At 52.1% G+C, this 27,493-nt stretch overlaps 1 protein-coding gene across 2 annotated transcripts in view; it reads left to right on the top strand.

Moving 5' to 3' along the window:
• The window catches only part of SLC6A6 (solute carrier family 6 member 6), an 86,988-nt gene that overhangs the window by 18,412 nt on the left and 41,083 nt on the right, over positions 1-27,493 (top strand). Inside the window, exons 1-4 of one of the 2 annotated variants that reach the window (XM_007985322.3) lie at positions 12,503-12,740; positions 23,488-23,727; positions 25,234-25,368; positions 27,111-27,345. In XM_007985322.3, the coding sequence (XP_007983513.1) occupies positions 12,665-12,740; positions 23,488-23,727; positions 25,234-25,368; positions 27,111-27,345 (686 nt within the window). In that variant the 5' untranslated portion in view covers positions 12,503-12,664. Of the gene's footprint in view, positions 1-12,502; positions 12,741-23,487; positions 23,728-25,233; positions 25,369-27,110; positions 27,346-27,493 lie in introns of those variants that run through there. The other variant, XM_007985324.3, reaches the window with a different exon arrangement.

The following is a 27,493-nucleotide window of genomic DNA, read 5'->3' as shown; positions in this document are numbered from 1 at the left end:
CTGGCAAAGCTGAAGCCAGTAAACGTCTTTTCAGTGGGCGTCTTTACACGTTGGTCTAAGCAAGAACTGGGCTTGCTGGTCAAATGGGGTGCACGTGTTTGAGATGCTGGGCACGTGCTGATGAATCATTGACCCCGAAGAGGTTGCCCTCATTTACACTCTGGCCTGATATCAGTGACAGCCCTGGGGCATCGAGATGGAGGGGTGGCACCTCCCTGGGGAGCTCCTGCCCTCAAGACTTTAGGAAACGGAATTTAAAACAATTCATCCCAGAGAAGCAGCTCCCAGTCTGCCAGCCTTTCTCATTTGGGGAAGATAAGAAAAATCCAGTAAAGCAAAAAATAGCTCTGAGTACTGGGCCAGACTCGAGGTTGAAAAACATACCCCATCCTCTAGAGAAGGTGTGCTGTCAGAACCTGAGCTCAGGGGTCCCATGAGCCTGAGTGTGAATATCATCCAGTTTCTACCCTGCTCTGTGACTCTGGGCACATCGTTTCACCTCTCCATGGGCTTCAGTATCCTCTGTAAAATCGGCCTGATGTGGAAGCTCCCTTCTCTGGTTGTGAGGGTCAGGGAAGAAAAACTGTGAAAGTTAGCAGTGCTAACTGTGAACGTTAGCTCAGAATGGCACATAGCAGTTCTTCAATAAATGATAGTTATTGTTATTGCTAGTATTATTGTGATTATTTTTGGCACCTCTATCTCAGAGAAGTGTGAATATATGCATGGTAATCGCATCTGCAGCCCTCTGCAGTTTGCACAGTTTTTCCAGCTTTGATACCTACATCATCTTGTAGCGTAGTTACTACTGCCCCCATTTACAGGTGAGAAAACTGGGGCTCAGGAAGGCAGTGAGAAACTGGAAGTCAACCACGTGTCAGGACAGGAGCCTGCGTTTAGCCCGCGTCTTTGGCTGTGGTTTTGCACACAGCTGCTGCTGGGAGATGGGACCAGGGCAGGCAGGTGCCTCCTCTCTGGCCTCAGCCTCTCGGGAAAGCTCGGGCCTCAGGTGGAGGGAGGACACCTTGGGTGCATCTTCTCATCTGGGCTCTCGGACCCAGCAGGGGTCCGGGGGGATTTCTCAAGGGAGGGGGCTTTTTCAGAAATGGACAGGGACTTTTGAGACCATGGCTGCCCACCTCAGTGAAGTCTGAGGGGAGTTCCTGGAAGGCATTTCCATCTGTCCGTGTGTGCTAAGTCAGTGGACAATTAAGTCCAGAAACCTCCTGGACTTAAAAAGCAGACATGTCCAGGATCCCTGGGGCTGCAGACAGCCTCAGGGGTTTTGGGAGGCTGGCTCCTCAGGCACCCATGAAGGAAGGTGTCCTGGGGCCAGTATTCAGACCCAGCTGCCCACAGGGACCCCCAGGGTGCCTTTATCTACTCATGTCTCCACCCACTTGCTGGCAGAGTGGCAGAGCTGGGACAAGTCACTAACCCTCTGTGTGACCTCTGATTCGCCACGTGAAAATGAGTGAATAGAATAAATCATTTATTCCCAGGGTAGGTTTTTGGGGTGGTAGTGCCGAGCTTGGGTAGAGTCTCCACCCCTTTGATTTAGGAGCCAGTGCCCTGGTGCAGATCTCTCCTCTGAGCTGAGTGTACGCTAAGTCAGGCACAGAGCATGTGCGGCATAGGGCTGGTGTCCAGGCCCCACCCCAGCTTGGCTGCTTAGTGGCTCACCCTCTGGGGGCCTGCACGCAGGCCACCTTGGCTTCCTGTCATTGCTTCTCACCCCCACCCTCCTCCCAGTCAGAGATAGAGTTGCATCCCTGCTCTTCAGCCTCTCAATTCCTAGCCCCAGCTTAGCTCCTGCTTCCAAATCCCCATCCTCACTCCTCTTGCTCTGTGGGGTCCCACCTTGGCCATTGTGTTACACGCCTCCTACCTCCTTTGCTACCTCTGTCACAAGGAGGGGACTAGGTTCTCATTTATGTTTTCCAGGTTGAGTTTTCCTGAGAGCTTCTGCTAGTCTCACAGCCCCTCAAGTCTTTTCTGGGCATCCTGCCTGTCCCGGACAAGGGTCTGTCTCTTGTCCCTTAACTTACTGGGGGCCCAGAGAGACCAGATTCTGATGAGGAATCCAAGACTGGGTCCACATCAATGAGAAGGAAACTGGGATTGATTAGCAATGTCTGTCAAGGGGGCAAGGTGGGAGGAGGTGGCATGTGTGTCATCCACGTGACACCCTTAGTAATGGGCATTTGCTTTGGAAAAACTGTAGAGGAGCCCAGAGGACTTCAAAAGGACTCTACAGCCAGCAAGCAAGATGTGTCTTCTGGATGGGAAGAAGGGGACAAAGTGCCTCCGGAAGGACAGACAGTGCCCGGGGGAGGGAGCCCTGCTGTACCAGGCCTTCTCATGCCTCAGTGTGATCTCACACCTGGGATGAGTGTGAGACACTCACACATGAGTGTTGTGAGACAACGTTCATTCACTTAGTAAATATTGAGCAACCACTATACACCAGGCGCAGTGCAGTTGGTAAAGAGCCAGGAGGCTGTGCCTTATCTCAGGTGGGTAGAGGGAAGCTGTTTGTGACTGTGGGCTCATGAGCCTGTCTGCCTCCATCTTTTCATCCACTCTTCTCATAACAAGCCTCCTGAGGCTGAGGCTCAGAGGAATGCAGTGACCTGCTCATGGTCACACAGCACCTTGAGACCTCAGGCCTCTGCTCCTCTCAGATCCACCTGTCCTGTTGTGGTGCTGTCAAGAGAATAGTCTTTGGTGCTACTTCTTTGGGCAAGTCCATCTTCTGCCTGGGCCTCAGTTGCCCCATCTGTAAAATGGGCCCTATGATATCTACTGGGTTAGGAAGTGCATATAGGAGAAAGCAATTTGGTATTTTGAAAATACCAGCTCTGTCTTATTAAGTAATATTGGTCATAATTCAGGGGTGGTTTATTCACATTTAACAATCCAGACATTCAGTGAAGTCTCTCACCCAAAAGAGACAAATCAGGGAGTGTGGCCTTCTGTGGGCCAAGCGATCCCTGTGCGGCCGAGTCTAGAAGCCTCATGGCTGGGTTCTGGACCTGCCAGATGATTCTGGGGAGAAAGGTTGTCCCAGCTTAAGGTCATGGAGTCGAGACCTTTTGTTTCCCTTTGGCCTTTCTAGTCTATTTGAGAAAGGCACCTTTTCAAAGCCCTGCCAGCTCTGCTGAGTGGGGGAAAGGCCCCAGCAAGAGTGTTTGACGTCAGGGGAAGTTTGGGGAAAATCTCTAAGCATGTAAACATTGAGAATTGAAAGTCTGATCAGTCATCCAAAAGTTATGGACTTTTGCTGTGGCTCAGGCTCCAGCTGGGGCTAGGGACCTAGAAATGAGCTGCCCTCTGTCCAGCCTTGGAACTTGTGTGGGAATCAAATCCTACAAATCAGGACCCTGTCAGGGGTGAGGAGGGTCTCTCAAAGGTGCTTTGGGCATGCAAAGTTACAAAAAGAAAAAAAAAAAAAAAAGCTCCCAGAGGTCTTGAATATCAAAAATATGCCAGTTGGGCACCAGACAGTGAGGGCATTCCCAGTTGTGGAAAGGCCTGCTATAGAGTGGAAGCCTGGAGTGACTTTCTAGAAGCCCTAAGAGTGCAGCATGGCTCGGGTGTCCTGCTCTGGGCAGTGGGGAGGGGAGACAAGCTGCCTGGGGTGGAGGTATGGGTGGGGGTGGTTCGTGACCTCGGATCTGTTCAGAGTAGTTGGTCTTGATTCACTTTGGGGAACCAGCCAGAAACAGGAATCCTTATTTCATGGTTTCAGGTGCCCCTTAAAGGTAGTGCTTGTTGTTTTGAAAACTGGCTTCGGAACAGACAAACCCTGCCTTCACCCAAACACGGCTGCAGGAGAATCGCAGGCACAGCCACAAGTCCCCAGAGGAAACCCAGTCTAACGAGGTGTCTAACCCAGTTTGCTGACTCACGTGGTTTTGGGAGCCCATGAAGTGCATTGGGAGGGAGAGGACAGGGACGCAGCGCTGTCGAAGGAAGCTCCGTCGAAGCTGCCTGTGTGACGCACAACACCGGCTGGAGATGCAGCTGGTATTTTCCCAGTGTGGCAGATCTGGAGTCCGGGGGTGTTTGTTTCTGCCTCTTTCTGCACTTAGCTGGATGCTAAGAAGGGGCGGAGTCGAGGTCAAGTGTTGGTTGAACGAGGGCATGAAATGAAAGATGGCTACTCTTTCTTGGGCACAGAGTATCCTGTTTCTCCGGAGAGCAAATCCAATCGTGCATTCGAGGCACTTCCTCGTACCTTCCTTGTGTAATTCGCGATGACCCATTTTACAGATGATGCAACTGAGGCCCCCAGGGGGAAGTGACATTCCTGAGGTCACCACTTGCAGCTGGCAAGGGTCACAGTGTTAGGTTCCAACTAAAACCTTCTAGGTGATGCAGCATAGGCGAAGGGTGGAAGTAGGCAAAGCTTATTTGTCAGAGTCCCGCAGGAGCTGCCTGCACTGGGAATACAGAGCCCAAGCAGCAGAGGCAGGGAGGGCCCCTCCTTTCCACCCACATTATCAGGAGGAATTATGTAGAACTCGGCCATCTGGGGGTCAGCAGGAACTGCTTGACCAAATAAATAGATGAGTCAATTAAAAAGGACAGATTTCTTGGCTATATATAGTTGTGGCCTAAATCTCAGGTATCCTTGCCCCCAAGGAGTAAAGGGAGCCGTTTTCAGATGGCCCAGGCTATGGACGAGAGAATAAGCTGATTACACCCTAGGCTGCAGTGGGTGAGACACTTTGCAGCAGTGAAAGGAAGCTCTAAGGAGGTGAGGGGTGGGTGGGGGACTCGGGGCAGGGAGGGTGGAAGGCAACAATTGCGTTTCCAAAAATGATGTGGATTGGGAGACTACCCATGGTCCTTCCCCTCATCAATTTCGTTGAGATTAGTCACACCCCTGGATATCAGCCTCTTAATTTCTCTGGCCAGTCTGAATTTAAATGGCTAAACATTTCTTCCCTAGCCTGCAGGGTCAGTAGTTAGTAATCACGGCAGGTATGCAGGACTTTCACCAATTATGAGTGTAATTAAATGGGAAGATCCTTGCAAGCATTGAGCACTGGGCCTCGTGCAGCCAGGGCTGTTAGCCGCTGCCCTTGTGATTGAGGCCAGCTGCCACCTGGTCCGTGAAGCTACTTTTGATCTGGGCTGATTCAAGAGACCTGGATTCTAATCCTTGAGTTAATTTGAAAACATAATTCCCTTGCCTCCTGCTGGTTTCAGTTTCCCCCTGTGTCAGGTTGAGGGGGAGAGACTTCCTGGTATCTAAGGTCACAACCAGGCGGTGCCCCAGAGCCCAGTGGTTACGGATCCAGACTCCAGTCCACCACTTCCTGGCTGTGCAACCTTGGTCAAGTCGCTTATTGATTCTGAGCTGTAGTTCCTCATCTCCATTTGGGGTAAGTCCCCCCAACCCATCTCAAAGGGTGGCTGGTTAAGGATTGGGTAAAATAATGTGTCCACCTGCTGATTCCCAAACCACACAGGCAAGCACGCAGCCCAGGGAGCTGGGACCGGCCACGAGGCTGGAGGGTTTTGCATACATTTAAAGCATTTCCAGTGTGCTTTTAAGCCCCATTAGACTCTAAGATGCTACAAAGTCTCGCTACTTTCAGACTAATTAGGAGAAAAGTAAGCAGCTGTAATCAGTGAAAAATGATTTAAGGAAAGAAAAAAATATTTAGCCTGATTAAAACACTTCTATTAGCTAGAATTATGTAAAGTGCCCATCACAGTGCCAGATAGACAATGTCAGCTGCAGTTATTATTTCAGCTATACAAGAACAGGTGGAATTAGGAGAACCAAGGGTTGCTATGACAATAAGCCGGGACCCTCCTCATCCCTACCTGGGAGGAGGGCTGGCCCTGCCCTAGAGCTTCCTGCGGTCTTGGTGAGGAAGAAGAAACTTCTGGACCGGCTTCCCAGGGGAAGGTGCACCTGAGGATGAGCAGGACTGTGTTTTCCAGGGCCTGGGAATGGCAGGGCCTCCCAGAAACGGCGTGGCGGTGGGGAGTTCTGTGATAAAGGAACCCTCTCTGGCTTTCGTTCTGCTGCGGAGTGTTCTTACGTGGTGTACTTTCCTGGAAAACACAGCCGCCCAGCACCCTGCGCTGTGCTGGAAGGGGCATTGTGACCTCATGCTCAGATATTCTGAGGCACAGATAGCCTGGGTGCTGGGTGTCTTCCGCACGCTCTCTGGCTGCTTCTATGCCTCAGTCTCCCCTGCCTCCAGTGAGTGAGTCGTGCTTGCTTGTCCACCCATGTCCACATCTGCTCACAGAGCCTCTGCTCCTTTCCAGAACCACATTGGGTTCCCTTCTGTGACTCATGCCTGCAGCTTGAAGGAGGGCATGGCTCCTCTCACTGAGGATACTTGCCCAGGTCGCCCCCCCGCAGACCACACTGGGAGCCTCTGTTTTCTCGCCTCAGCCCAAATCCTTGCTGCAGGCAGCCTCTCAGTACCTGAGCTGACACAAGGTGGGTTGCCAGGTGGACAGGGGTCGGCGGAACTCTCCCGTGGGGCCAAGGACCTCCGTGGGATTTGGGGCTCTGTGCTTCCTAGGCCTGGGAGAGAGCTCCCCAAACCAGCAGGGAGCCCTGCTGGTCCTAGGACATCCAGGCAGCAGGGGAGGGAACTGAACATCCAGACCAGACTAGGACATGGGAGACCAAGGCGCTCATCGAGGCTCAAGCAGCCCTTCTCCACTTGGGCCTCCGTTTCCCCACCTGTGCAATGGAGACGTTAGGCCAGATGATAGTGTTGAATTTCACAACCTACTCCAAATTCAGAAACAAAATTTGGATTGAGAGATGGAGTAACCTGCCCTCGGACTGGCACACTTTTAATTTTACCACCGTATGGGGATTTTTTTTTTTTGAGTGACCAACTGCTCTCACCATGATGTAAAAGGAGAAACCACATACCAAAAAGTAATAATACCCCAAAAAGTATAAGGCAGTAATGTTAGAAGGCAGGGATACCTCACACTGTGGGCTGGGGAAGGCTTCATTCCAGAGTGGCATAGCCCACAACCTGGCCTTGGACAGCCACAGAGTAGAAGCCCTCTGGGGAGGCCTAAGAGCCAGCCACAATAATCGCAGCTGTCCTGAGTCCTGCTGCAGGCAGGCAGCTCTTCCGGATTAGCCCCAGCATGAGTAGCTGTTCCCCTTCACACGTGGAGTTTTAATGTACACGTCTCTGGGCACCTGGCCCTGTCCTGAGCAATTAACCTGGTGTGGTTGCCATCCACCCTGTGAAGTCAATGCCATTATCAGCCATGTTTTACAGCTGAGGAAACTGAGGCACAGAGCATATGCTGCCCAGGGTTGCAGAGCTGGGGTTTGAGCCCCATCATCCTGGCTTCAGAGCTTCCTGGCTAGCCCCACCTTCCTTCCCAAGCCTCTGTCTGCTTACTGTATGTGAACTCTGGGCGTTAAGTTGTTGGGCTGACCTGTCATTCAATGATGCCTAAATGAGGGGTCCTCGGTGCCCAAGGACCTTCAGCCAGGAGCTGTGGGGTTTCAAAGCTGCCATGTCGAGGGGTCCCAGTATCTGATTTCTGCAGTTGCAGCCATCCTGGGGGCCACGCAAGGTGACGTTCCTCTCCTGAAGGTTTTCTCTCCAACTGCCCGAGGTGTCCGCGGTGGCCAGCAGGTGACAAGAAGCTGCGTGGCCACCCTGCTCCAAGGAGCTGCCCTGCTGTTCCCTCCTGTGGGTTGTTGGGGCCGCTCTGCAGGTCCACAGCAAAGTCCTTTTCTACTCTCGAGTCCAGTTCCCAGCCCCTGTAACTTCCGTTTCCCCAACTTAGCAGGTGCCACCATCCCAAGGGCCAGAAGGGTACTCAGTACTTTGCATGGGGAACTGCAGGCCTTGATCTGGCCTCCCCGCTCCTCCACTCTGCTTTCTGCCCTGAGATGCTCCCCTAACTGTATCCTAAGGGCTAGGGGAGGGAGGTGATGGCAAGTTTTCCCATCTGTGCTCAGACCCCCAGGGAGCCAACAACCCAGGGGACTCACATTGTTCAGTCAGCAAGAGTATGGATGGGGACCCCAGGATCCCCCAGTCACACCCATTGCAGAAGAGGAGGCTGGCCCCTGAGAGGCCCAGGGAGAGATAGTTGGAATAGAAGGGAGGGGGCAGCTAGGAGGAGGCCCAGGTGTCAGGGTGACACCCTGAATCTCAGAACCGGGGTGTTATGGTGACACCCCGAATCTCAGAACCGGTTGGCTGGTGTTTGGGCCCTGGTCTTGGCTCTGTGAGATGATCTGTAAAGCACTCGGCAGGCATGGCCCCCAGAAGATGCTCAGCAGGGCCTCGGCTCAGAGTTCAGGCTGCCCATGGTTTTAGGAAGAATGCTGGTCAATTTTGTCATCATCCTGATAGCTTGAACTTTCTAAGTGCCTGCCGTATGCCAGGCACTGTTCTTAGCAGTCCATACATGTTTGGTTCTTTAATCTCTCAACAGCCTCACAACTTAGGTACTGTTATTGCCCCCATTCTATATTTGAGGAACCTGAAGCACAGACAGGTTTATTTATGGTGTGCAACTTTCTCTCCTGGGGAGGGTGCCTTCACCGAGAGGGGCCTGTGTGTGCAGGTGTGTGGGAGGGACAGTTGGGACCCTGCACCTCCAGGCTGATGAGTCTCCTGAGAGCAGGTCTCAACCACAGTCCAGAGCGGGGCAAGCCTCACCTTGCTCAAGCAGTGTCAGCAGAGCCTCCGGTGGCCTTTCCTGCCATTGGTCCCTGTGTCTGGGGAGGTGGTATTTAAGGGACAGGTGTTTCTGCTGTTGGGGAAGTCCCACCTGCTGCCTCCACTGGAGAAAGTGATCCGCCACTGCTGGGTGACAGCGAGGGGAGCCCCTAAGTCCCAGGCAATGTGCCTTGCAGCTCATTCCTGTCCTTGGAGACACTGCCTGGGGCCTGCTCAGCTGAACTGTGCCCCTGGCCTGCTGCAGAGACAAAGCCGGCTTCTTTTTCCCTCTGTACCCCGCAGCCCCAGGAGTTGGGGTTGGTCTCCAAGGCTTCTCCCCTCAGTATCAAACATGCAGGCCCCACTCAGCTGCCCAGCTCCAGAAGCCCTTGGTCCCCCTTGCCAGCCCTTGCCTTGATTTCTCAAACTCCCTTTCTCTTTAGCAAGTGGATAAAGGCATGTTGGCTCTGTCCTGGGTCCACATCTGGGCTCTGCCACTCGCTACAGAGTAACCTTGGCCAGGTCATTCTCCTCTGAGCCTCGTTTTCCTTATTTGTATAATGAGGGCCAAGGTCTTCATCTGCCAGGGCCTGGTGAGGAGCAGCAGCAATAGGGAATAAGAGACCCTCTGGCAAACTCTCAAGTCCAGGACAAATGGCTCTTGGGATGATCCTGGACTTAGTGAGGCTGGCAGAAGTGAAACTCAGCCTGGCCCAGCCCCTAGATGCTCACAGTCTGGCAGATGAGACGTCTGCGCACACACGCACCACATGCACGCATTGTCATCAACCAGCCTTAATCTCTTTCCTGAGCTGATTTTGTTTGATGTTTTGCCCAAGTGCCTCCCAGTTCATTAGCACCACCGTTCCCAACCTCACCTGATTTTAAGATTCACTTGGGAAGCTGGTTAAACAGGACAGATTCGTGGGTCCCCACCTTGAAAATTCAGTCAGTAGGTCTGCATGGGCCCAGGGATCTGCATTTTTAGCCAGTGTCTCAGGCAGCTCTGATGTTCCCCACGTGAGGATTCTGGTCATCCACTAGTCCCTCCTAAGATCCCAGAGGCTTCAGCAATGAATGACTTGACAGATTATGAGGCCTGTTTACAGGTCAAGAAACTGAGGTTTCCCAAGGAGAACTTTGAAGTTTATCCAAAGTTGCAAGTTCTGAATGAGAGTCCAGTGTCTGGTGAATGGTGGGGGTGATTTTTGCTGGAGGATGCGAAACGGAAGAGTCTTGGGCGGGGAGGAAGGGCTTTTGTGGGGAGGTGACACTTGGGCCAGGGTCTTCAAGGTGGGTGGGATGTACCTAAATGTGAGAGTACCCACAAACCAAGCAGACTTGAAAGGGGCAGTGCCAGAGAGACTCATGCTGGGCAAAAGGAGAAATAAGGTGGCAGAGATTGGGGGCAAGGCAGACCACTCTAGTGAGCCTGGGATTCCAAGAGGAGAAGTTTAGATTATTATCTAGGCAGCTGGGAGTTACTGAGAGTTCTTGAGCTGGGGGCTGACATGGCAGGCATTTGGGGTTTGCTAGAAACAAACCCAGCTAAGCAGGTGGGAGCAGAGGTCAGGGCATGCCTTCAAGGAGCTTCCAGTGGTTGGTGTGGCCTCTTGGGCCACATCACAAGTGACAGTCCATCAGAAGGTACACCATGTTCCCAGAACCCCCGAGCTTAAGCTAAATTGCAATGGAAGGTTGAGGGAGATGGCCACCACTGGGGGTTGCCCTAGGAGATGGCCTCTGCACGTAGGAAGACCACAGTTGAGAAGTGTCAGTCCTCCCTGCAGCCTAGCCCCACCCGAGTGTGGATTTTAGTGCTGAGCTTTTCTTCTGGCTGAGCAGTAACCGCTGTTAGGCACCATCTTGTAGTGCTGGAAGTTGCTGCCACTGCTGCATCAACAGTTGCCAACCTGATAGAAATAGATATGAGCCTCATCCACCCAGGTTTGGAATAAGAGCTTACGTTCAGCCTCTGGCATCCACTGTGTCCCACCAGGTTGGGGTTGTCGGGAATGTCCCGCTCTCCACCACATCTTTCAGGCCTCAGTTTCCCCTCTGTGAAATGAGTTCCCTCCAGCTCTGATGGGGCTGTCTGTGGAGGAGGCTAGAGACTGTAGCTTTGTCTTGTCATTGATCTGCTGTGTGGCCTGGGCCTCAGTTTCCTCATCTGTAAAATGGGCTTGGATGTGGATGTGCCAAGACCTCTGAAGCCCCACTTTAATTTTGTGTGGGATCCCAGGGTCCCCTGGCACTTGGCAAACCTTTAGGGGCAGGAAAAATTAACTTGAAAGTCATTATGGGAAGATGCTCAGGAATGCACATATCATTTTAATGAAAAGTGATTTCCTAAAGATTTGGGGTTCATCTGTAGAGTTTTGACCATTTGATGGGAAACTGTGCTCAGATGTTGGGAGCACATTCTGATCCACCCTTCCCCACTGTCCACAGCCCCCAGCATCTGTCATTGCAGTTTGCTCTGTCACCCTCGTAGAGGAGCCCTCAGAATGCCTGACGTGGAAGGCTGTTTGTCCCTACACGGAGTGTCCCCGGAGCCCTGAGCCCTAAACATTCTGTCTGAAAAATCCTCATCGTGCTGGGCCTTGTATTAATACCGGATGTCAGGAAGCAGGCCCCGGGTGACTGGGGAGTAACAGACAGTGACAGTAACAGACAGTGACAGGCTGGGAACGCAGGGACAGAGCTGTCCTGGAGGCTATCCCATTAAGGCTGTGAAGGGTGTCTGCTCATTAGGCAGGGGAAGAGTGTACCGGGCTGAGGGCACAGCACAAGCCAAGGTGTTGGGGCTTGAGAAGGCACAGCGTGTGCTTCAGCAACCCCTGGGGGTCTTGGGCTGGTTCTGGATGGTGGAGGGGGCCTAGGAATCGGCTTCCAGATAAGTAGAGCACGCCCCTGTGCTCCAGAACACAGCGGGCACCAGTGACCGACAGTGCTAGTTCCCCACCCTGTCTTGCTAAATCTCAGGCTGTTTGGTTCCTCTAGCACCACACTCTGGTCGAGCTGAATTTCTGAGTCCAAGTGAGGTGGGGCGGAGGTAGGAAGGAAGAAGAAAGTCCACCCTGGTCGGGGAGAAAAACATGTTTAAAAGAGGAACAAGGAGGGGGAGGTTGTTTGCAAACATTTAATGAGGTAGGAGTTTCACATACTGTAGATGGGATATTGTGCCCATTTTAGAGAGGGTAACACTGAGACTGAAGAGAGAAGGTGACTTGCCCAAGGCTGTACAGCAGAGCGCCCTGGCTGGTTTCCATGGCACTGTGGCATCCGGCAGAGCCCCGGTGACAGAGTTGGGGGTGGTCCGGCTCCTGCACGTGCACCCTTAGCTGACTCTGTCATTGGGGCCTGTATCCTTCCAGTTTCTATAGAGCAAGGGAGGGGCTGCCCTCTGTCTGCTTTTCATAGCCAACAAGAAGCAGGGCTTTAGGGTTCTTACAGCTTAAAAGGAGAAGGTCAAGGAAATGGCAACCAACCTTTCTCTTTTCTTGAGTTTCTTTTTTGTGGCCTCCAGAAATAATCCTGGGCTCTGCAGAGCCTGTTTCAGGCTCATGGTCTACCCTACCCCGCCCCCATTTCCGGCAAAACCAGGCTGAGGGCTGGGCTGCTAGCGAAACTGACAGCAAGAGTGACAGCCCTGTGCTGTCTCTGGTGAGTCAGTGCCAGGAGGTGGCTGCCTGCTGACTCACCCACTCCTTCCGCAGGCTCCAGGGGCCCCTGCAGCAGCCTGACTTCAGCCAGCCCTGGGCCATGGGGGAAGGAGATGGAAAAGGGGCTTGGCTCCCTCCGACCCTTCACCCAGCCCCTGCACCCTGGAGCGGGGCTGCAGGCACTGTGGCAGCTGTGCTGTTATTGGCGTAAACACATAGCAACAGGAAAACAACCCCAAAACTCCAGCCTCAAGAGCAAGTCCAACAGTGCACGACTCGCCAGGTCAGGAGCCAGGCTTTGCAGAAGCCCCCATGTACACAGAATCTACAGATGGGGCCACTCTCGGTCCTGCCTCTGGCCATGGAAGCAGGCCTCCAGGTACCCAAGGTAGGCATTTGGTGGCCCTCCCTGAGCTCCTCTTCCTCCTCCAGCCCAGCTGTGGGTACCAAGTGCCCTGGAAGTCTACTGAGTGGTGTCCAGGGTCCCCTCAGACAGCATCTTAGGGACTTGACCTTCCTCTGTGCATCCAGGCTGTCAGGCCCAGCTCTCAGGGGCTCTTTGACCAGAGACGTCTTTGAAGCCTACGCTTGACCAGACACGGAACCTCCTCCTTCCTCTGAACTTGTAGAATAATTTTTGCTTGTTTAACAAAACAAGCCCCCGCTCCTTCTGTAGTTGTTAGTACTGTGAAGGTGAAGATGACCCAGTGTCCCTGTGGTGGCCCTGGGCCAGGCATGTAACAGGTGCTCCATCAGCCAGAGCTTTCGTTCCCTCCCGCCACCTCCCCCAGGGAGAACTGCCCCAGGTAAGCGAGTGTCTGCTCAGAGTAGAGTGGGCAGATGACTTCCCAAGAGCACAGCACAGCAAAGGGTGACCCTGTTCCTTTCAAAGCATGGCTTCACCCATGGAGCCGGCAGGGTTTGGGCTTCCTGCACGAGGATGTTGTGTTTGTGCCACCAGCCTCAGGTGTTAGGTCCTTGGCCAAGGGGAAGACATTCCGGCCACCCACCCCACAGGTTCTCAGCTCATGGTGAGGAACCCAGGCGGCCGAGATGTGGGGTTAAGGACTCCACAGGCCCCACCAGAAAGTGTTAGCTGGGCACAGTAGCTCACATCTGTAATCTCAGCACTTTGGGGGGCCATGGCGGGCGGATCACTTGAGGTCAGGAGTTTGAGACTGTCCTGGCCAACATGGTGAAACCCCGTGTCTACTAAAAATACTAAATAATTAGCCGGGTGTGGTGGCACACATCTGTAATCCCAACTATTCAGGAGGCTGAGAAACGAGAATCCCTTGAACCCAGGTGGTGGAGGTTGCAGTGAGCTGAGATGACACACTCCAGCCTGGGCAACAGAGCTAGACTCTGTCTCAAAAAAAAAAAAAAAAAACGTCACAAGTGCCTGCAGGGAAAAATCCAACACGGCCCTTAAGTTCCCTTTCAGAGTAGAAGGGAAGGGTTGGCCAGGTGGTCAGGGACAAGCCAGGGCTGTTAGCCAAAAACATTGAGCCCTTACTGAGGCAGCACAAAACTTGGGATAAATCCAAGTTCTAACTCTGGCCTTGGGGGCCCGTTCCCCTCTTCCTCTCTGCCACACGCTGGCTGTTTCTTCACTATGTGCACCATGGCCCTCTTTACACCTGCTGTTCCCTGCTCTTAGAATACCGTTCCCCCAGTTCTTTGCCATGCAGGTCTCAGCTTCAGTGTGGTTAAAAGCTTGTTCCCTAGAGCTGAGCTTCTGGGTTTGAATCCCAGCTGTATGACCTTGGGCAAGTGGCTTCAATTCCTTGGGCCTCTTTCCATCATCCCAGCTGCTGAGGAGTAAGTGAGTGAGTTGGTGCCTGGAAATGGCTTGGCACAGGACCTGCCTACAGTGAGTCCTCCGCGCGCTGCTGCTGTTAGGAAATGTCACCTCCACAGAGGGGACTGCTTTGTTGCCTTCTGTGTGCTGGGCACTGTCGTAAATATTTGTTCATTTATGTGTTTAGTGTCTATCTCCCCTTCTTCAGGCCAGCTTGGTAAGGCTCAACCACTGTTTCCAGTTCCTAGGGCTGTGCCTGGCACATAGTAGGGTGAATCAACAACCACTGCTTGCCAAAGCCACTCGAACCCTTGTTCTAACCCTGGACCTCTGAGCTGCAGAGGGGAAGTGACTTCGCCTGCATGACCCAGCTTTCTGACCTCACCCACTGCCCTTTCCCCAACTTCGCTGCTTGGGCAGTGCCTGGCTGTGCTGTGGGGCACCTCTGTTTGGAGTATGGTGTGTGCCCCAAACACCTTCATCTGGGGCAGCGCCAGCCACCTTGCCTCATCCCAGCCCTTCCCAGGCCATCCTGCCACTGGGAGCCTGCCATGCCTCCACCCCTCCCCCTGCAGCTGGCACGGTGGCACTCTCATTGCTGCCTCTCCTCTGCTGCCAGACTGTGGTTCTCTGAGGCTTTGGGCCAGGTCCTGCCACTTCCAAGGAGATGATAAAACAGTTTGGACCCAGTCCCCAGACCTTGTGTTCACCTGCCAATGTTTTTATGAGGGGAAGGTGACAAGTTGGCTGTCGATTGAACTCATACTGTGCCCCACCACCCCCGGCGTTGTTCCAGAGGCTTGTTCTTTGCAAAACCTGCTCACTGTCATCCACTCTCCCCCAGCAAACCACAGACTAAGAACAACTACCTGTCTGGCTGGTCCCCGTCAAGAGGTCACCTTGCCCCAGGGTGGCACCAAGGTCATGGAGTTGGGATGTGGGTGCAAATCCTGGCCCACTATCCTGTAGCTATGGGACCTGGGACAAGGCTTCCCCCTTCTCTGATCCTCAGCCTCCTGATCTGTGAAAGGCAAGGCTGATGAGGCTGGGGGTGAGGTAGAGGCTTCTCTGCAGGTTGAGGGCAGAGTGTGATCCAGGCAGGAGGCTTCTAGCGGAGGTCGGGGGTCTCTGAGGGTAGACCTGTACTTTGTTGGGGTGGAGGTTGCAGTTAAATCAGGAGAGGGGAGGTCCTCACCCGAGGATGCTGAACCCGAGGTAGATAACAAGCCCCTGTCCCAGAGATGGCATGCCGAAACAATTTCCTCAACAGAATTCACTTTCACTACGACCAGAATATTTTTGCTCATTGTTTCGACTTTGTTCCGGGCAAAACAATGCCTGGCTTCCTGGATGACCTCACCGGGACAAGCCATCGGGGCTGTAGGCCAGCCTGGTCAGCATCTCCGCACGAGCCCATTCTTGCCTTTGCCACGGCCACCTTAGGTGACCTGGGGGCAATCGTGTGACCAAAGAGGACAAACTGGCCACAGGCTGAGTCTGGCCCCCTCTGCATTTGTGTTTGACCCAGGTGGTGGTTTAGAAACTGAAAAATGTGTGTGTGCATACAACCCAGATTTCAACATCTCTCGAGAAGTTGGAAGATCCAGCCCTAGTGGGCCCCAGTCCCAAAGGCACCTGCAGTAGTGGGAGCTGAGGAGAGCTGCCTGTGAGTCCAGACTCCTCCTGTCCCCTGGTTCCCACTCTTTCCTGCAGCCTCCCCAGCCCAGTGGACTCCTGCCCTTTGCCTGCCAGGCTTCTGGAGGCTTTGGAGCTCGCCACGCTTGAGTTAACCTTTCCTTGGGAGCAGATAACCAACAGATACAGACCACATGATACAATTCAATGATTCAGTCTCTTAAAGGTATACTTTTAAAATATATATAAAAGAGAAAAAAAAAAGCCTTTGATTAATTTCCACTTAAAACAGCTACTCCATTTAGAGTGGTGGAAAGCACTTCTTTATTATTATTTTTTTCATGTCTTTAGAAACAGGGTCTTGCTCTATCACCCAGCCTGGAGTGCAGTGGCACGATCACAACTCACTGCAGCCTCCAACTCCCAGGTGCAAGTGATCCTCCTACCGCAGCCTCCTGAGTAGCTGGGACTGCAGGTGCACACGACCACACCTGGCTAATTTTTTTTAACTTTTTGTACAGACAGGCTCCAACTGTGTTGCCCAGGCTTATCTGGAACTCCTGGCCTCAAGCCATCCTTTCACTTCAGCCTTCCAGAGTGTTGGGATTAAAGGTGTGAGCCACCACGCCCACCCAGGAATAGCACTCTTAATAACAACTCCCTTTTTTTTTTTTTTTTTTTTTTTGGTGCTTAATTGTTAAACACTAGGGCCAAGGAGGGTGCCCTTGGCAGGCATCACTGATAGATCCTGGCCATCCTACTCACTGAGCCTTTACCTAGCCCAGAATCTATGGAGATAGTGGTCCAGGGAGCCCCATCAGAGCTCCTTGTTTGCTAGAGGAGGGCTCCAGTCCAGCACGCCATCTGTCCTGCCCGAGTCTGTGCTGTTTCATCAGCTGGCCTGGCCCAGCCCTGTGGCCCTTGGCACTGACTGCTCCCCAGGCCCTGTCCAGCCTCCTGAGCCCCGTCTCCATCATGTGGCCCTTCACTTCCCTGTTTGCCCTTGCCTAGTTCCCCAATTTGTCAGCCGGCTTGCAGCTGGCTCTTTAAAGACACCAGACCCCATTTCATTTTGTAAAGCAGGTGACCCATAGCAGCTGCAGTGGTTGAGAACATGGACTTCAGAGGCCAAGACGGGGCATTTGGAGCTCAAGTGGCCTTTTCCTCACTGTGTGACTGTGGACAAATGACTTCACATCTCTGTGCCTCATCAGCACAGGAAGGATGGTAGCAGCACCCACTGAGGGGATTAGCTAAGAAAACGAAAATGTGCTTGTAGTCAGTGCTCTTTTTAAAAAGATGCATATTCTGCTTGTATATATGGTCAGTGCTTAATAAACACAGCTATCTTTTTCTTAAAAGTAACTTTTTTTTCTTTTTTTTTTTTGAGACAGGGTCTCGCTCTGTCACCCAGACTGGAGTGCAGTGGAGCAATCATGGCTCACTGCAGCCTTGACTTCCGAGGCTCAAGTGATCCTCCCACCTCAGCCTCCCATGTAGCTGGGACTACAGGCGTGTGCCACCACACCCAGCTAATTTTTTGTAGTTTTTGTAAAGATGGGGTTTTGCCATATTGCCCAGGCTAGAAGTTTTAAAATTGCTAAGTAAAAATTGTATATACTTATGGTGTATAACATGATGTTTCACATCTGCATATGTTGTAGAATGACTAGATCAAGCCAATTAACTTATGTATCACCTCACTTACTAAACATTTTTTGTGTGTAGTGAGAACACTTAAAATCTACTCTCAACAGTTTTCAAGTATACAATATGCTATTAATTTTAATCACCATGACACCTTGACATACATAATAGATCTACTGAACTTACTCCTCATGCATAACTGAAATGTTGTGTTTTTTGACCAGCAATTCCCCAATACCTCCAACCATCCACTTTTTCTTTTTTATTTATTTATTATATTATTTTATTTTATTTTATTTATTTTTTTGAGATGGAGTCTTGCTCTGTCACCAGCCTTAAAAAGTGCAGTCATGCGATCTCGGCTCACTGCAGTGTCAGCCTCCTGGATTCCAGCACTTCTTCTGCCTCAGCCTCTCGAGTAACTGGGATTACAGGCATGCATCACCACACCTGGCTAATTTGTTTTGTTTTGTATTTTTAGTAGAGATGGGTTTTACCATGTTGGCCGGGCTGGTCTTGAACTCCTGACCTCAAGTGATCTGCCCACCTCGACCTCCCAAAGTGCTGGAATTACAGGCGTGAGCCACCACGCCTGGCCCACTTTTTCTTTTTTTAAAACAAACACAGGGTGTAATGCTTGCCACAAAGTATAATAGAATTGCAATGTGACTGGCTGTTTTTTTTTTTTTTAAGCTACTATTTATTGATCAATTGGTATGTGCTAGACTCTGTGCTGAATAACATTAGGTGTTATCCTGCTTAGTCCCTGGTCTTGTTTTTACCCTCATTTTTTACCGGTGAGGAAGCTGAGGCACAGAGAGGTTGTTACTTGCCCTGGGTCACACAGCTTAGTCATGGCCTCAGCCCAGAATCTGGCTCTGGAATGGGCAGAAAAGTGAGGAAAGGAGAGAGACGCCTGCTGTGGAAAGGGCAGGGCAAGGGGTCCAGCCAGGCACTTGATTCCACAGCAAGCCTAATGCACAGGGAGTTGTTTAGGCCTCAGATTTTCCTACCTGTAGAGTGGCTGTCATCCAGGTCTCCTCCTGCCCCTGCTCTGGGACTCCAGGAGCTGCTTGCCCAACCCGCAGATCAGCTTGCTTAAGCCCCAGAAGTTTGTGAGAAACCTGAACCAGAGATTCTTAAAGGCCAGCTGTGTGCTTGGCAATTTGGGGTGGGAGAAGCAGGCTAAATAGGAAAGAGACAAGGACCTGGCCTCTTGCTAAAAGCATGGCAGAAGCTCCTGAGTTGTGCCATTGTTTAAATCATTATTCTCCACCAGAAAGAGACATGCAGGACACTGGTTGTTAAATTGAGAAGTTCAGGGTCTGCAGGATGGCAGGGCAGGTGCAGAGAACTCTCGAGCCTCTGGGAAGGTTGCCTAGGAAAAAAGAGGCAAGGGCTTGGCTTCCCCCAGAGCCTTGGACTGAGGTGGTAGATGCCGGGGGAGGCAGCATCTGCAACTCAACTCAGAGCCCAGCTGGCTGGTGTTCAGGGCACTGGGAGGGAGGCAGAGCAAGATGTAGGGATCCCCATTTGCAAGCAGTGCAGAAACCTCCTCTTTCTAAGCTTTGCTTTGCTCAGTGCCGGAGGCGCAGGTGGCCAGGTGGGAACTCTGGCCTTGAACCTCTCTCTCCTTTCTACCCGTGTGTGTAGCCTCAGCCAGGCTGCTCACTTCCCTGCGTGAGCCTCAGCTTCCTTTATCTATAAACTACCAAAGTCTCTTCCACAATAAGAGTGTTGGAGAATAGGAAACTGTGTTTATTATAAACAGCTCAGCCCAGAATAAGTCCTCACAAATCTTAATATTAAACAGGGAGAGAGCAAAGGGAAATTTCATCAAGCCATGGCATCGCTGGCACAGGGCTGCATCTGGCTGCGTGTGTGCCAAATCTGACCAGGTGATCTGCAGTTGGTTTCAGGCACGGCTGGCTCTGGCTGTCACCTCTGGAACACAGAGACAAGGAGAATATTTAGCTGGGCACAGGGGGAGGCTTCATCCCAGAGCTACTGTATCAGTCAATTCTAATCACTTGTAGCTGTAATAACCAAAGAGGAAGCTCTTAAAATGGGGAATTATGTATCTCGGCTGCTGCAAAATAACCCTGGGCCCGGTGCCAAGGAAAACAGCCCTTGTCGGCGGGTGCAGGGACGCCTGTGGAGGAGGACTCGCTCCTGAGCACTCACCGCGCAGTGGGGTGGCCAGTTGTGTGTGTGTGGGTGCTGGGGTGACTGGCCTAATTGCAAGTTTGCAGAGGTGCATAGAGATACTCCGGGGACTCCCTGGAGGGTGTCATCTGAGGTCAGACTGAGCCACAGAGAGACAGTGGAGGCTAAGCTCCTAAGGGCTTGGATACATCATGGTCACTGTTACTCCCAGCTGAGTGACCTCAGGGCGTCTCTTGTCATCTTTGGGCCTTGCTGATCTCACCCTGGGGAGGATGAAGGCTTTATATGCCCTAAGGCCGGGGTGGACTGGATAGTAGTGATAGCGGTAATAAGAGGAGATAGTCACAAGTCATAATAGTAGCTGCTGTGTGTGGAGTGTGTGCCATATCCTGTTTTAAGTACCTTCTGTGTACCCCCCCTCATTTAATCCTCAAAACACTCCCACAGGGAGAGAGCAGTTACCCCATTTTACAGATGAGGACAGTGAAGACTAGTGGGGTTGAGTGACTTGCCTGAGGTCACCTGTTTGGGAAGTGGCTTTCAGCTTCTGGGTTGAGGCTTATACTCCAGTCCCCATAGGGGCCAGGGTGCCTGCGGCAGCTCCCTGCCAGCTCCAACATTTCCTGTGGCTCCAACAGCCAGTGGGAAGGTTCAGAGGGGACTGAGCCTGGGCAGTAGGAGGGACTAAAGCAGTTCTGTGTGGCCCATGTCCCAAAGAGAAGGGGAGAGGGAAGATGGGGCAGAGCGTCGGCAGAGGTGCATGCTGGGACCTGGTGGGCCATGGTGAGGAGCCTGTGTTTTCTTCCAGGGGTGATCAAAGGGTTGAGGGGCATGAGGACCTGATTCTGCTTCTTAATCTGCCTTTAGCTGCTGCATTGAGAATAGATTGGGGCGGGCAGAATAGCAGCAGGGAGACCTGTGAGAAGGCTGCCACAGATGCCAATGCAAGGGCTGAGGGGCCTGTAGCTCGTGGTTGCCATGGCGACAGAGAGATGTGGGTGGATGCCAGGAATGTACAGGCGGGTCTTGCTGGAATGGGCTTCTTCAGGGGCAGGGCTGCTGGCTGTGTGTTCTTCAAGGCAGGTGGACCTGTGACTGTAGCCCCTACGGGTGGAGAGGTAGGTGCACCTTAGAAATGAGGAGTAGGGAGACCCCCACCATGCCAGGCACGTGACAGGTCCCTCACTCTGCCTGCCCTGTTCAAAACCCCCATCCCCATCCGGGCTCAGCCCCAGGTGGCGGGACAATGGGGTCCTGAGTGTGGAAGGGGGTGGAGGCTTAATTTTGGAGGAAACCAGAGCCTAGAGCAAAGGGACTTGGGAAACCCCAGTTGCTCCTGTTCCATGTTTCTAGAGGGTTCTCTGAGTGTTAGTGTGGCAAGTGGGTCTGTGTGCCCAGAGGGCAGAGCCAAGACTCTCAGGGTAGCCACAGTGAAGCAGACCCCAGCTCCTCGCGGGGATGGACTTGGCCCATCCCAGCTGCCAATGAAGTCATGAGCTTCTGGGTGAGGAGGCTCCAGGGTCATTTCCTGAGAAACACCTTCACTTGGAGGGAGTTGAGTCTCACATCCTCCAATTATGCGCCCACCGAGCCAGCCCACAATGGGCTGCCCTGATAACCATCGAGGGGCTGTGCAAGTCAATGCTGGAACAATGCTGGCCGGTAGGACTATTTTTACAGTAGCCATTGGCCTGTCGAATCCCGCGCCCGGCCCCGAGGGAGCAGGGCAGAGAAAGGCAGCGCGGATGCTCTGGCAGACAGAGGAAGGGCTCCATGAGCTGCCCGGAGGCTTCAGGAAGCCTTTCTTGGTCTGTTGGCCGCCAGATAGTGAAACAATTGGGGTCCCCCACCCCAAGCCAGGGAGAGGAAGGAGGTGTGGGGGAAACGGGGGTTTTGTTGTGCTTTTGTGCCTCTGTTCCTCGAGCACAGCCCCCGTGGGCCCAGCATCTGGGGCCAAGCCAGCACATCCCCTCTCCACACCCCAAGCCCTTAGGCAGCCACTGCCTCACCCTGCCCGCAAGGCTCTGAGGCCAAGTGACGCGCCTGGTCACAGGATTGGCAAAGACAGGGTTTGCAGTTGTCACCAGCTGCCTGTGGATGCCGCTCTGGGATCCACCTACCCAGCAGCTCTTGCCTGACACCCTACTGTGTGCCAGGCATGGCGTCTGGCTCTGGGACACAGTTGTGAGCAAGGCAGGTGCAGTCCTTTTCCCCAGGAGCCTCTATTGTAGTTGAGGAGATAGACGACAGGGAAGCAAGGAATTGAACAGGATACTTTCAGGTGGTGTTTGGGTCTCTGATGAGAAGGCAAACTCGGATGCCCACTTGAGCTAGCCAGGCGAGTGTGTCCTGAGCCAGGTGGTGAGCTGGCCAGGATGTGGCCATGTGACAAGGTGGTCACATCTGCTCCAGTCAGCGATCACCATGAGGAGTATGAGCTCGCTGTGGTCCAACCTTCCAATTTTTCAAGAGAACTTAGAATTCTTGACTTTTCTCTGAAATCTGATTATTTCAGTGTTGGCCACCAGTTTGATCATGAAGACAAACAAGTTGTGTCCTGGACTGCTTGGCTCTGAGTCAGCCACTTCTGCTGTCATCCTTTTTTATTCTGCAGATGGGAAAACTGAGGCTCAGAGAGGGGCGCGTAGGCCCAGTAGCTCTGGTTTTCGCAGCTCATCCATTTCCTGTGTCACTCTGTTACATTGTTATTTTGTGGGTCAGCTCTTGAAGGCAGGGGACCCAGCCTTGAGCTGTTTGCTCATGCTGTGGACTAGGACTCAGGATGCTCTTGGTAACCCTTGTCAGTTCTCAGAGAGCCAGGGGTGTCCACCTTCTGCACAGACGGCCACCCTGGATGTGACTCTGGCCCTCGGGGCTGAGCTGCCAGGGTGAGTGAGCACTTGGGGACCTTAGAAAGAAGAGGCTCTGGCCTGGCTGGTGGCAGACCTCCCTCTAGACTGGGGGCCAAGCACAAGTGGGCTGAGGGTAACCATGAACAGCTCGGGGGGCTTAGAGATTTGGCCTTCTCTGGGGCCTCCCATTAGCCAAACCCAACAGGGAGCCAGAGGGCAAGGGAACCTGGCTTGTAGGATCTACAGGGTCAGCCCCTGGAATCAGAGCAAGCCAGAGGACAGTTGGAGAAGGGTGGACAAGTGGGGATTAACAAGCACTCTTGCATAATCCTCACCAGTACAAATCCCTTATTTTTTTCTGCTAGAGATGTGACTGGTTAATAAATTGCAAATCTATTTCATAAACATCCATTCTCAATACTTGGATGGCAACCCATTCTCAAATATTGTTTCCATTCCAACCTGAAACCCCATTCCTCGTTCATTTCCGTCTATCCGTTTTTTTAGCTTACAGTTATAAATGGTCATCTCTGTGGGCTGGACACTGTGTTAAGACATTTGTGAAATAGGAGCCTCCATTTTTTTAATACAAATCCAAATTTAGAAAATAGTATCTGTTAATTTCTAGAAACTGCTTGCAGGATGTTATTTGGCAGATGCCTAGAACTGCCTGGGTGTGTTGTGTTTTGTGAAAGACGATGCTAGGGCCGGGGTGCAGGCTGAAGTATGACACTCAGATGACAAACATGGGGGCCCCTGGTGCTTCTCTTCAGCAGGTGCCCAGGGAATGGAACCTGCCGATTTTGTGGGTTGCAAGTGTCCATAGCCTGAATCTTGAGGTCCCTGGTCCATGAAGGGGTCTGAATGACTCCCGATGTTGCTGTCAGAGCATTGGACAGACAGGGATGCCAGGCCCCTTGTTACAGGCCTGGGCAGGTGGGAGCCGGCTGGTGGAGGAGGAAGCAGAGATTGTGTCTGAGACACACAGGCGGTCCCTCATCAGCTGCAAGATGCTTCTGTTTTGTCCCCCATAGAAAGCAAGGAGATGGCCACCAAGGAGAAGCTGCAGTGTCTGAAAGATTTCCACAAGGACATCCTGAAGCCCTCACCGGGGAAGAGCCCAGGCACGCGGCCTGAGGATGAGGCTGAGGGAAAACCTCCGCAGAGGGAGAAGTGGTCCAGCAAAATCGACTTTGTGCTCTCTGTGGCTGGCGGCTTCGTGGGCTTGGGCAACGTCTGGCGCTTCCCGTACCTCTGCTACAAGAATGGTGGAGGTGAGCTTGGGCCGGGCCACAGGGAAGCCCTTCCAGAACAAAGCGGCCTTGGAGCTGGAGGCTGGGACCGGAGTGTGGGTGGCCTTTCTGTGCCCTGCTTTCCCTGCCCCCTCCCTTGACCTCCATGAGGTCAGCCTGCCATGCCCCTGCCAACCCCATCCTTAGAGACAGGGGATAAGCCCGACTGAGAATCAGGGTGCTGTTCTGCAGGGCCTTTCTGTGTTACCTTGAGCAGGTCCTTCACCCTCTCTGATCCTCCAGTTTGCCATTCTCCAAAGAGGCAGGACAAGGCCAGGCTCGTGTCTCCCAAGCCCCAGACATTCACACACCTCCTTATCTGTCCCCCATGTCTACTTGCCTCTGACTGTTTCTTTATCTTTCCTTTAACATTCATGTTTGCTTTTCTAACTTTACCAAATGTACTCCAGAAAGCAAACTGTGCTTCCTGCTGTAAATGGAAAACTGGTACCATTTGTCATGCTCCAAAGGTATCCAGGAATAAAAAGTACAGTGAAGATATTTTTTAAATGTGATGACTGCGCTTGGTTGGGTTAATGAGTTGGTTGGTTTGGGTTTTTGGATTTTGGTTTGCTTTTGTTGTTGTGTTTTTGCCTGCTGAAGGCTCTGAGCAGGAACCCTCTGACAGGTCTTCTGTGACGGGGTTGTGTTGAGGTCAGGCAGCACCTACTGATGCTTTCTTGCTGGTGCCATGACGGGCTTGAAGAGAACTGGCTAGGGAGGAACTGCTCACTGCTGGTGACTGCTTGCTGTCAAAGGCTTGTGTGTCAGCGGAGATGGGCATGCCTTGTGCTGCCCGCATTAGTAGAACCACCTTTTGGGGAATTCTCCCTTAGAGCCTGGTTTCTTAACCTTTTGTAGGTCTCAGGCCCCTTTGGGACTCTGATGAGTGTCCTAGACGCTCCCCAGAACAAAGCACATACACTAGACCCAAGTTGCCCACAGTTTCAAAGGGTTTATGGACCCGCTGAAGCCATTAGTGGACACCAGGTAGGATCCCCTGCCCCGATGCTTTGCCCCCTCGATTCTTCCCCTTGGTCCCACCCCCTCCGGAGATGCCTACCCTCTGCCCCTTACCACCGCACCCTTCCTAGCTGGTGCTTCTCTACCTCCTGCCCTGGGCAGGCCTGGGGAGGGTAGGTGAAGGCCCCAACAAAGAGGCGACATTTGAGTGGGTCTTAGAGGCCAAGCAGTCCTTGTTCAGAGGGACAGATGTGGAGGAGACAGGCAGGCAGTAGGCGTAGCTGACATGAAGGCTCCGAGGCTTGAAGTCCCTGATAGATTTGATGGTGAGAGGGAGGGCACACTGGAAAGGTGAAACCAGCTGGCCAGGTGGGCAGGGCCTGGAGCATTTCCCAAGAGTTTGGCCTTGAGCCTCATGCCCCTCATGCATTCTCTCTGGTTCCATTCGCTGGGAGGGCTTGGGCGCCTTCTGCGTCAGCACTGCCATGGACACAGTCTCACCCTTGCCCATTCTGCTCTCTGTAGGTGCGTTTCTCATACCATATTTTATTTTCCTGTTTGGGAGCGGCCTGCCTGTGTTTTTCTTGGAGATCATCATAGGCCAGTATACCTCTGAAGGGGGCATCACCTGCTGGGAAAAGATCTGCCCCTTGTTCTCTGGTGAGTATGGGACAGAGGCCACTTGGGGCCTGGTGCTCATCAGTTCCACACATTTTTATTGAGCACTTATTGTCTGCCAGGTCCATTGGATCCTCATGCACATCACTTAGCTCTGTGCCTGACAGAAGATAGCAGCCAGTACAGTACCAGTGTGATGCAGATGCTGCTGCCTAGGAGTACGGGGAAAGGAGATGTGGCAAGTGCCTAGCATGCAGTAGCTACTCAGTCAGACCCAGCATGCACACTTCCCTAGGTTGTTGCATAGAGAAGCCTGCAGCTGCTCTGTTCACAGTAGCAAAGACGTAGAATCAGCCTAGGTGCCCATCAGTGGTGGACTGGATAAAGAAAATGTGGTGCATATATACCATGGAAGACTATGCAGCCATAAAGAATAGCAATATGGCCTTTGCAGCAACATGGATACAGGTGAAGGTTGTTATCCTAAGTGAACTGATGCAGAAACAGAAAATCAAATACCATGTATTCTTGCTTATAAGTGGAAACTCAACCTTGGGTATACAGGGACATAAAGAAGAGAGCAATATACACTGGGGACTCCAAAAGGGGTGGGGAGCAAGGGCTGAGAAACTACCTATTGCATACTATGTTCACTATTTGGGTGATGGGAATCGATGGATGTGCAAACCTCAGTTTCATACAATATACTCCTGTCACAAACCTGCACCTGTACCCCCAAATCTAAACAAGAAAAAAAGAGAAGCCTGTAGCTGCTTGGCAGTAGAGTGCAGCAGATAAGCATTGAGGTTCAGGAGGCTTTCTGTCTGGGTTCAGGTCCCATTAACTCCCCTTGATGGTTTTGTGGCTTTGAGAAGGTCACTTTGTAGTTCAATTTTCTCATCTGTGAAATAGAAATATAGTTGTATGCTTACTTCACAGGGTTGCTATGAAGACAAAATGACATAGCCACGTAGAAGTGCTTTGTACACAGTCAGCATCAAATGAATGGTGGCTTTATTAGTCCCATGTTTAGTACTTAGTATGCACGCAAAATAATCCCTGTTATGATTTAATTGGCAGAGATGAGAACATATGTGAGTCTCTTTATTCGGTCATCCACATAAATCCATTTATCCTTAAGCCTTTCTTCCATTAAACCACTCAGTAATTAGCCTATCCATCCATTTTCCATTCATCTACCCGTCTATTCATCCTTCCATTCATCTACTCAACCTTCTAACCAACCACTATCCATACATCCATCTAACAAACTGATTATCTATGCAACAAATGAGTATCTATCCATCAATCCAACACTCATCAATGTAGCTATTTATCCATTCATCTGGCCATTCATTCAATCATTCAACTATTCTTCTGTTCATTCATCCATCTATTTGTCTCATCCATTCAGCCATCCATCCATCCATCCATCCATCCATCCATCCATCCATCCATCCATCCAAACATCCAGCCATCCAATCAACCATCCTCTTTATTATCTATCTTTTCATCCATCCATCTGTTTGTCTATCCATCTAGCCATCCATTCATTGTTTTATCCCCCCACCCCCTGCCATCCATCCCATTTATCTAACCATCTGTTGTTTCACCTTTCCATTCCCCCAGCCATCCATTCACCCTATAAATATTTGGTGGTCACTGTTGAAGGGCCTCTTGTGGCCTGGGGCCTGGGGATACCATGGCCTTCCAGTTGAGTATGTGGCCATGGTGGGTCTGGCCTCCCTTGTGATGTTTACTCATCTCATTTGCCCAACCTGCAGGTATCGGCTATGCCTCCATTGTAATTGTGTCCCTCCTGAATGTCTACTACATCGTCATCCTGGCCTGGGCCACATACTACCTGTTCCAGTCCTTCCAGAAGGAGCTGCCATGGGCACACTGCAACCACAGCTGGAACACACCTCATTGCATGGAGGACACCATGCGCAAGAACAAGAGTGTCTGGATCACCATCAGCTCCACCAACTTCACCTCCCCTGTCATCGAGTTCTGGGAGTAAGGCCACCTCATTGAAGCAAGGAGGAGGACATGGGTGGGGCAGAGAGGATGGCCCACTTCCTTATCTCCTCCCCTGGGATGCAGGAGCCACTGTCTTTAGGGGATTGGAAGGAGGGTGCAGATCTGGAGAGAATTTTATGCTTTT

The sequence above is a fragment of the Chlorocebus sabaeus genome, chromosome 22 (assembly GCF_047675955.1).
Source record: "Chlorocebus sabaeus isolate Y175 chromosome 22, mChlSab1.0.hap1, whole genome shotgun sequence".
In the NCBI taxonomy this organism is placed as follows: Eukaryota; Metazoa; Chordata; class Mammalia; order Primates; family Cercopithecidae; genus Chlorocebus; species Chlorocebus sabaeus.
The sequence above is the reverse complement of the archived record's forward strand: the minus strand, read 5'-3'. Positions and strand labels throughout refer to the sequence as shown.